This window comes from Gorilla gorilla, chromosome 12 (assembly GCF_029281585.2).
Source record: "Gorilla gorilla gorilla isolate KB3781 chromosome 12, NHGRI_mGorGor1-v2.1_pri, whole genome shotgun sequence".
In the NCBI taxonomy this organism is placed as follows: Eukaryota; Metazoa; Chordata; class Mammalia; order Primates; family Hominidae; genus Gorilla; species Gorilla gorilla.
This window is the reverse complement of record NC_073236.2, coordinates 21,749,281-21,759,393: the sequence shown is the minus strand read 5'-3', so window position 1 is coordinate 21,759,393 and position 10,113 is coordinate 21,749,281. Positions and strand designations below refer to the sequence as shown.

The 10,113-nt window shown below is 44.3% G+C and overlaps 2 protein-coding genes and 1 pseudogene across 2 annotated transcripts; 2 read left to right on the top strand and 1 right to left on the bottom strand.

Moving 5' to 3' along the window:
• Positions 1 to 532: 532 nt before the first annotated feature.
• On the bottom strand, positions 533 to 1,334 carry LOC134756751 (uncharacterized; annotated as a pseudogene).
• Positions 720 to 9,577, top strand: LOC115932907 (uncharacterized). The gene is made up of 3 exons (XM_055360438.2): positions 720 to 2,114; positions 7,174 to 7,551; positions 7,991 to 9,577. The coding sequence occupies exons 1-2, from the start codon at positions 1,515 to 1,517 to the stop codon at positions 7,453 to 7,455; spliced, it is 882 nt and encodes a 293-aa protein (XP_055216413.2). The 5' UTR covers positions 720 to 1,514; the 3' UTR covers positions 7,456 to 7,551; positions 7,991 to 9,577.
• LOC129526375 (cyclin-dependent kinase 2-associated protein 2-like) lies at positions 8,190 to 8,519 on the top strand. The gene has a single exon (XM_055360439.2). It carries the CDS (start codon positions 8,190 to 8,192, stop codon positions 8,517 to 8,519), a length of 330 nt encoding a protein of 109 aa, XP_055216414.2.
• Positions 9,578 to 10,113: the final 536 nt, after the last annotated feature.

Here is a 10,113-nt window from a genome sequence, read left to right as displayed (position 1 = left end):
TCTTCAACAGCTGGATGTCAGTGCACAAGAGAGAAGTTAGACCCCTACCTTGCTGTATACACAAAAATTAATTCTAAATTAATAAAAGACTTAAATGTAAGGACTAAAGTATGTAACTCTTAGAAGAAAACACAAGGTAAACCTTTATGACCTTTGAGTTTTAAGTGTATTTTGAAATATGACAGAAAAGCACAGATAACAAAAGAAAATACACGTAAATTAGATTTAATCAAAATAAAAAACCTTTATGCATCAAAGGATACTATCAAGGGAGTTAAAAGACAACCCATAGTATGTGAGAAAATATGTATCTGATAAAATCAAAGTGTGTATCTGATAAAAGCTTAATATCCCACAACTCAACATCAGAATTTCTAACATCCCAATTAAAAAATAGGCAAAGGACTTGAATAGACATTTCTCCGAAGAAGATACACAAATGTCTAAGACGGACAAGAAAAGATGCTAAACACCGTTATTCATTAATAAAATGCAAGACAAAACCCAAATGAGATGCCACTTTGCATCCACTAGTAAGGCTTTCATAACAACGACACAGAAAATCAATGTTGCTAAGGAGGTGGAGAAATTGGAGCCCTCATGAACTGGCTGCTAGGAATAGAAAATGATGCACTTGCCGTGGCAAACAATTTGGTGGTTCCTCACAGAATCACACAGAGAAACAGGAGCTGCTGGCTTCCGGGTTCTCCTGGGCTGGCGCGGTACGTCCCGGAATCGCAGGCGCGCATCCCTTCCCACCTGAGGGCCTGCCTGGCCATGACTCCCGCCCCTCTTCTCCTCGGAAGAGAGGTCGGGGCCGCTCCAGGGGCCGTCTGCAGCCACCGGGGATGGGGCTGACGGTCGGTTCCTGCCCCGGTGCAGCCGCCGCCGGGCAGACCGCCTGGCTTGGCCGCAGCCACGGCGACATCCAGGCCCGGGTCTGCGAGGCTGGGCGCGCCAGCCAGCTTGGGAGTTGCCTGGCGCCTGTAGCTGGGCGCCCAGGTGGTGGAGCATGGCCTGGGCGGCCTCTGGATCGCGAGTGCCCCTGGCCTGAGAGCCCGCCAGACCCTGCCCCCGCCCGGCTCCTCCTCTGCCAGAGCTCGACACCTCTAGCCAAGGGCCCTCTGCAGCCACGGGGGATAGGGCTGAGGGCCGGTTCCCGCCCCCGTGCAGCTGCTGTAGGGCAGACCGTCTGGCTTGGCCGCAGCCACAGGACATCTGGCCCTCGTTCCGAGATGTGGGAAGTGAGGGCGGACTCGGGAGTTGCCTGGAGGTTGCTGCCTGCACAAAGAAGGCGGCTGCAGCTTGGGTGCCCAGGCGGGCTGGAGGTGCATGGCCTGGTCGGCCTCGGGATTGCCAGCGCGCCCAGCCTGAGGGCCCCCAGGCTGTGCCTCCCGCCCAGTCCTCCACCTGAGGGAGATCGGGCTGTTGGTATGGGTCCTCAGCAGTCACCCCGTGTGGGGTTGAGCGGCGGGTTCTAAGTTCTCGCTCCTGTGCAGCCGCCGCCGGTCAGAATGCCTGGCTTGGCCGCAGCCACTGGGACACCTGGCCCTGGTTCTGCGATGCTGGCAGCGCGAGCGGGCTCGGGGGTTGCCAGGCAGCTGCTGCCTGCACACAGAGGGCGACTGCAGCTTGGGCGCCCAGTCGGCGGAGCATGGTCTGGGTGGCCGCTGGAATGCGTGCGCTCGAGGCCTGAGGGACGCGCTGTTGGTGCCACCTGCCCCGCTCTGCACCTCTCCGCACCTGCGCCGGCGCCCTGCGCCCCCTCCCTGCGCCCCCTCCACGCCTGCGCCGGCGCTCTGCGCCTCTCTGCCTTTGCAAAGGGCGCTCTGCCTTTGCGAGGGCGGAGCTGCCTTCTCCTCAGCACAGACCGGAAGAGCATCGCAAGGGCGGAGCTGAGTTCTCCTCTGCACAGACTTCGGAGATACAGCGAAGGCGGAGCAGTGTTCTCCTCAGCACAGACTCGGGCGGGCGGGCCGGGGGCACCGCGAGGGCAGAGCTGCGTTCTGCTCGGCACACACCTGGGGGACACCGCGAAGGCAGAGCAGCGTTCTCCTCAGCACAGACCTTGGGGGCACTGCCTCGCTTTGGGACAACTCGGGGCCGCATCAACGGTGAATAAAATCCTTCCTGTTTGCAGCCCTGAATAATCAGGGTTGGAGACCAGTTAGAAGGGTTCAGTGTGGAAAACGGGAAACCAAAAGCCCCTCTGAATTCTGCCCACCGAGGTTCTCCCCAGCCAAGGTGAGGCGGCCGCAGTGCGAGATCCACACCGGAGCCTCGGAAGACAAATGCGGCATTCCTAATGCAGACATGACACCCAAAATATGACACCCCCCTTGCTCATGTAACAAGCACCTGTAATGCTAATGCACTGCCTCAATACAAAAATATTAATATAAGATCCGCAATCCCCTCGCTGCCGTGCAGTCCAAAGACAGCGATCATAATAATCAACATTGACATAGTCAATACAAACATAGTAATGAACCTAGGGTTAAGGTTGGTGTTAGGGTTAGGGGTTAAGTTTAGGGTTAGGGGTTGGAGGTAGGGATTGGGGTCAGAGTTAGGGGTTAGGAGTCAACGTTTAGAGTTAGGGTTTAAGAGATGTTAGGGGTTAGGGATTAGGGGTTAGGGTTGGGTTAGGGTGAGGGTTGGGGTTAGGGGTTAGGGTTAGGGATAGTGGTTAGGGTTTGGGTCAGGGGTTAGGGGTCAGGGTCAGGGGTCAGGGGTCCCACTCTGCGATTTGTCTATTTACTCTGCTGACTGTTCCCTTTGCCATGCAAAAGCTCTTTAGTTTAATTAAGTCCCAGCTATTTATCTTTGTTTTTATTGCATTTGCATTTGGGTTCTTGGTCATGAAATCCTTGCCTATGCCAATGTCTAGAAGGGTTTATCCAGTGTTATCTTCTTGAATTTTTACAGTTCAGGAATTAGGTTTAAGTTCTTAATCCATCTTGAGTAGATTTTTGTATAAGGTGAGAGATGAGAATCCAGTTTTATTCCCCTACATGTGGCTCGCCAATTATCCCAACGTCATGTGTTGAAAAGGGTGTCCTTTCCCCACTTTATGTTTTTGTTTGCTTTGTCAAAGATCAGTTGGTTGTAAGTATTTGGGTTAATTTCTGGGTTCTCTCTTCTGTTCCATTGGTCTATGTGCCTATTTTTAAACCAGTACCTTGCTGTTTTGGTAACTATGGCCTTATTGTACAGTTTGAAATCAAGTAGTGTGATGCCTCCAGGTTTGTTCTTTTTGCTTAGCCTTGGTTTGGCTACATGACACCCTTTTGGTTCCATATTAATTTTAGAATTGTTTTTGTAATTCTGTGAGGGATAATGGTGGTATTCAGATGGGGATTGCATTGAATTCGTAGATTGCCTTTAACAGAATGGTAATTTTCACAATATTGGTTCTACCCATCCGTGAGCATGGGGATGTGTTTCCATTTGTTTGTGTCATCTATGATTTCTTTTCTTTCTTGTTTTTTTTTTTTTTTTTCAGAGGTAGTTTCGCTCTTGTCGCTGAGGTGGGAGTGCAGTGGTGTGATCTCGGCTCACTACAACTTCTGCCTCCCGGGTTCAAGCGATTCTCCTGCCTCAGTTTCCCGAGTAGCTGGGATTATAGGCATGCGCCAACGTGCTTGGCTCCATCTATGATTTCTTTCAGCAGTGTTTTGTAATTTTCATTGTAGAGGTCGTTTGATTACTTTGCTAGGTATATTCCTAAGTTTTGTTTGTTTGTTTTTGTTTGTTTGTTGCAGCTATTGTAAAAGGGGTTGAGTTCTTGATGTGATTCTCAGCTTGGTAGCTGTTGATGTATAGAAGAGCTACTGATTTGTGTACATTAATCTCGTATCTGGAAACTTTGCTGAATTCTTTTATCAGTTCTAGGAGCTTTCTAGAGGAGTCCGTAGGGTTTTCAAGGTGAAAGATGATATCGTCAGCAACCAGTAACAGTTTGACTTCCTCTTTACCGATTTGGATTTCCTCTATTTCCTTCTTTTGTCTGATTGCTCTGGCTAGGACTTCCAGTACTATGTTGAAGAGGAGTGGTGAGAGTAGGCTCTTCGTCTTGTTCCAATTCTCAAAGGGAATGCTTTCACCTTTTCCCCATTCAGTATTATGTTGGCTGTGGGTCTGTCATAGATGGCTTTTATTACATTAAGGTATGTCCCTTGTATGCCTATTTTGCTGAGAGCTCTAATCATAAAGCAATGCTAGATTTTGTCGAATGCTTTTTCTGCATCTGTTGATAAAATCATGTGTTATTTTTTTAATTCTGTTTATTTGGTGTATCACATTTATTGACTTGCATATGTTAAACCATTCCTGTGTCACTGGTATGAAACTCACTTGATCATGGTGGATTATCTTTTTGATATGTTGTTGGATTCAGTTAGATAGTATTTTGTTAAGGATTTTGGCATCTGTGTTCATCATGGATATTGGTCTGTAGTTTTCTTTTTTGGTTATGTCCTTTCATGGTTTTGGTATTAGGGTGATGCTGGCTTCATAGAATGAATCAGGGAGTGTTTCTTCTTTCTCTGTGTTGTGGAATAGTGTGAAAGGATTGGTATCATTTCTTCTTTGAATGAAAGAAAATATTCTTTGAATGTCTGGTAGAATTCTGCTGTGAATCTGTCTGGTCCTCGGCTTTTTTTGTTGGTAATTTTAAAATTACCATTTCAATCTTGCTGCTTGTTTTATTGGTCTGCTTGGGGTATCTACTTCTTCCTGATTTAAGCTAGGAGGGTTGTATTTTTCCAGGAATTTATGCAACTCTTCTGGGTTTTCTAGTTTATGTGCCAAAAGGTGTTCATAGTACCCTTGAATAATCTTTAATATTTCAGTGGTGTCAGTTGTAATATCCCCTGTTTCATTTCTTAGTGAGGTTATTTGGATTTCCTCTCTTTTTTTCTTGGTTAATCTTATAATGGTCTATCGATTTTGTTTATCTTTTCAAATAACCAATTTTTTGTTTTATTCATGTTTTGTATTTGTCGTTGTTGTTGTTGCTGTGTCAATTTCATTTAGTTCTGCTCTGATGTTGGTTATTTCCTTTGTTTGGTGGGATTGGGTTTGGCTTGTTCCTGCTTCTCCAGTTCCCTGAGATGTGAACTTAGATTGTCTGTTTGTGCTCTTTCATACTTTTTGACATAGGTGTTTAGGGCTACAAACTTTCCTCTTAGCACTGCCTTTGCTGTATCCCAGAGGTCTTGATAGGTTGTGTCATCCAGTTCGAAGAAATATTTTCCATTTCCATCTTGATTTTGTTTTTCACCCAGTGCTCATTCAGGAGCAGGTTATTTAATTTCCATGTATTTGCATGGTTTTGAAGATTCTTTTTGGAGTTGATTTTCAGTTTTATTCCATTGTGATCTGAGAGAGTGCGTGATACAATTTCAATTTTCTTAAATTTATTGAGACTCGTTTTATGGCCTATCATATGGTCTATCTTGGAGAAAATTCCATCTGCTGTTGAATAGAATGTGTATTCTGTAGGTGTTGGATGAAATGTTCTGTATATATCTGTTAAGTCCTTTTGTTCCAAAGTATAGTTTAAATCCAGTGTTTCTTTGTTGACTTTCTGTCTTGATGACCTGTCTAGTGCTGTCAGTGGAGTAATGAAGTCCCCCACTATTATTGTGTTGCTGTCTATCTTATTTCTTATGTTTACTAGTAATTGTTTTATAAATTTGGGAGCTCCAGTGTTAGGTTCATGTATGTTTAGGATTGTCATGTTTTTCTGTTGAATGAGACCTTTACCATTAGATACTGTCTGTCTTTGTCTCTTTTAGCTACTGTTGCTTTAAAGTTTGTTTTGTCTCATATGAGAATAGCTACCGCTGCTCGCTTTTGGTGTCCATTTGCATGAAATGCCTTTTTCTACCACTTTCCTTAAGTTTATGTAGGTTGTTATGTGTTAGGTGAGTCTCCTGAAGGCAGCAGATAGTTAGTTGGTGAGTTCTTATCCATTCTGTGGTTCTGTATCTTGTAAGTGGAGCATTGAAGCCATTTACAACCAACATTAGTATTAAAAAGTGAGGTACCATTGCTTTCATCATGCTCTCTGTTGCCTCTGTACTTTGTTTTTGTTTTTTGTTTTTGCTTTTTAACTTGTATTTTTGTTTTATAGGTCTTGTGTGATTTATGCTTTAATGAAGTTCTGTTTTGATGTGCTTCCAGGGTTTGTTTCATGATTTAGAGCTCCTTTTAGCAGTTCTTACAGTGCTGGTTTGGTAATGGCAAATTCTGTCAGCATTTGTTTGTCTGAAAATGACTGTATCTTTCTTTCATATATGATGTTTAGTTTTGCTGGATACAGAATTCTTGGCTGATAATTGTTTTGTTTGAGGAGGCTGAAGAAAGGGCCCCAATCCCATCTAGCTTTTAAGGTTTCTGCTGCAAAATCTGCTGTTAGTTTGATAGGTTTTCCTTTATAGGTTACCTAGTGCTTCTGTCTCACAGCTCTTAAGATTCTTTCTTTTGTCTTAACTTTGGATAACCCAATGACAGTGTGCCTAGGCTAAGATCTTTTTGTGTTGAATTTCCCAGGTGTTATTTGTGCTTCTTTTATTTGGATGTCTAGGTCTCTCACAAGGCCACGGAAGTTTTCCTTGATTATTCCCCCAAATATGTTTTCCTAGCTTTTAGAATTCACTTCTTCCTCAGGTACACCAATTAGTCTTAGGTTTCATTGTCTTAGGCCCCACCACTGGGGAGGCTACACGTGACATGGGATGTGGGCCATCGGTCAAAGGGCGCGGAGATGGGGCGCTGCCAGGGGAGCCAAGGAGGAAAGAGAGCGCTTTCCAAATTGTCTTCCAGGGTTTCAATGTGCATTTTATTAACTCAGAATCTGTCGGGAATAATACTAGGGAGCTACCTTTCCCTGGAGATGGGTCTTGTCAGTGGAGTGAGATAGGCTGGGGGGAGGAAGAGGAATGGGAGGCTCAGTTTATAAATATTAAGATCAGAAAGGGTGTGCTGCTGGCAGGAGCAGAGGGAGCCTGGAGATTTGGGTGGCTGCCGTTGGTAAGTGGTTGCAATCCAGAGAGTGGGATTGAGTTCCTCCCTTGTCATGTTAGCATCCCATTTCCTGGGCGCAGGTCTAACGCCCTGCAGGTGGTCATTTCACTCATGGTGGCTTTGTCTCTCTTCTGCCATCTCCAGACTCAGCTTCGCACTCCAGGGCTGCGTACCACCAGCCACTGTCATGTTAACCCCTTCCCAGGCCAATGTGTCCTCGGCCTGGAGCCCAATCTGCTGGACAGCCTGGGACCGTCCATTTTCGGGGTGGTGGGCAACCTGGTGGCCATCGTGGTGCTGTGCAAGTCACGCAAGGAGCAGAAGGAGACCACCTTCTACACAGTTATGTGGCTGGCCGCCACCGAACTGTTGTTCACTTTGCTGGTGAGCCAGGTGACCATCGCCATGTACATGAAGGGCAGGTAACCTGGGGGCCAGCTGCTGTGTGAGTACAGCATCTTCAGCCTGTTCTTCTTCAGTCAGTCCGGCCTCAGCATCGTCTGTGCTGTGATATCTATACAGGTAATTTGTGTTAGACATTCTTAGAAGAGTTTCAAAAGTTTTATGTTTTTATCTGGGTTATAAACAGAGTCCTCAAATGCATACAAAGGAAATCATGCCATGATTGAATTTCAGCAGGAATAAGTTTATTTTACCTATTCAAAGTTAAAATACTTTTGTTGTGTTTGAAAATGTGTTTTAAAGATATGTTTTTGAAAAAAGTTTAAGTAAATATTTAATCACGTCCCCTTTTCTATCCCAAGAAATAATTTCATATATAGTTTATTTAAATTTTTTAACAAAAATGTAGCATAATTTTTTTAAATTGTATATTTTATTTAACCCAATATATATCCAAAATATTGGGTCAATATGTAATCAATATAAAAATTATTAGAGATAGTTTGCATTCTTTTTTCATATGAAATCTTTGAAATCCATTGTGTATTTTACATTTTAGGATGTCTCAACTCAAATGTGAAATTTTCATGGAGAATATTTGAACTGTATTTAGATTAATACAAATTGCAGTTAAAAAGTTTAATATAGATTTACCAGGGGGCGTGCAGCCCGCTTGCCAATCAGATCGCTGCGGAGCGGTCCCGCAGCCAACCCCCGAAGAGCAGCCTGCTGGCTTCCCCAGCGCCCAGGAGTTGGGGATGTCCTACAAACCTACCACCCCTGCCCCCAGCAGCACCCCTGGCTCCAGCACCCCTGGGCCAGGCACTCCGGTCCCTACAGGAAGCGTCCTGTCGCCGTCGGGCTCAGGGCCGGGAGCCACTGCCCCTTGCAGACCGCTGTTTAAAGACTTTGGACCGCCTACCGTCGGTTGTGTGCAGGCCATGAAACCACCTGGTGCCCAGGGCTCCCAGAGCACCTACACGGAACTGCTGTTGGTCACTGGGGAGATGGGCAAAGGGATCCGGCCCACCTATGCTGGCAGCAAGAGCGCCGCGAAGTGCCTGAAGAGAGGTATCATCCATCCCTAGTCAGAGTGCCTGGTAGAGACAGAGCGGAACGCCCACACTTAACAGGAAGCTCCTAGGCCTCTGTGTCTGGACTTCAGAGCACCTGCTTCTCCCTGGCCTTCATCCCTAGTTGCACTAACCATCCTGGGCTTCCTGTCCTGTGTCCCTTGATGGGTGCCCTCCAGGAACCAAGAGGCGGTTCTCACTCCAGGTGGCAGCACTGAGGACCCCCCACCCCATCCCACCCCGCCAACGCAACAAGAGTTAGCAGCGAGGTCCCCGTGAGTCCCACCCATGACCTGCCGACAGTGTTGCCCACTGGAACTTTCTGTGGCCCCCACCACTCAGCCCTTCCCAGCACTTGTCCGGAGCCTCCTTCTCCCTCAGCACAGCTCAGGCCTCAGGCCTGACACTTCCCTGCCTTGTGTCTTTTGCTAAATATGACCTTTCTATATTAATAAAAGATGCTTTGGAGTTGTGCTGTCTAAAAAAAAGTTTAATATAAAGGAGAAATAAAAGGAAATTTAGCAAAGAAATATGTAGATGGATATTTAAATACTCAGAGGTGACATTACTACCAGACATAATGAGATTATCAGATGTTTCATTTACTTATGATTAATATGTTTGTATTTATTTTTTATTCATTTTATTTTATTTATGTATTTATTTATTTTTATTATACTTTAAGTTCTAGGGTACATGTGCACAATGTGCAGGTTTGTTACATATGTGTACATGTGCTGTGTTGGTTTGCTGCACCCATTAACTTGTCATTTACATTAGGTATTTTTCCTAATGCTCTCCCTCCCCCAGCCCCCCACCCCATGACAGGCCCCAGTGTGTGATGTTCCCCTGCCTGTGTCCAAGTATTCTCATTGTTTAATTCCCACCTATGAGTGAGAATATGCAGTGTTTGGTTTTGTGACCTTGCGATAGTTTAAACAAACTAGGAAGTTCAGAAGTCACTTTACAAGAGAAATAAAGAAAAATAAAGTATTAATGACATTGGTAACAGAATAAAAATTAGGGTTAGACAAAGTATTAACAAGCAAGCTTATATATTTATAAGAGATGGGAAAATATTAGAAAGGAATAAATCATGTCTTGTCAACATGAAGAAAAAGTGTATTTCTTTGTTAACTTATTATTGTGTTTCCTTGTATAATTTTCACTTGGTTTTGTTGGTTTTACTACTTGCTTCATTCTTTCAAAAACTACATCTTCATAGACTATTTCAGCTTTTGCTATGTGGGCAGAATTATAAAACCCAATTTCAAAATTTCAACTCAACGTTGTCAGCATTTTTCTTTGGGCTTTTTATTGAAAAAAAAAACCTAAGTAATTGTGTGTGTGTGTATTTTAGTATTACCATGAATGTAATAACAATAAAATCAAACAAAAACAAATGGATATGCAATATGTTGGACTAGCATCTCAAATATGAAAAAGGCATTGCCAACAGTGATATGATTTTTTTTTCAAAATGGTAAGCTTTTTAAAGTATAATCTTATTTTAACCTAAAATCTTACTATCAGAAAATGCAGTGTACATTAAAATGTTCTGAAATGCTTTATTCACATTTATTAAATGGTTGTACTCACTCAAATATCT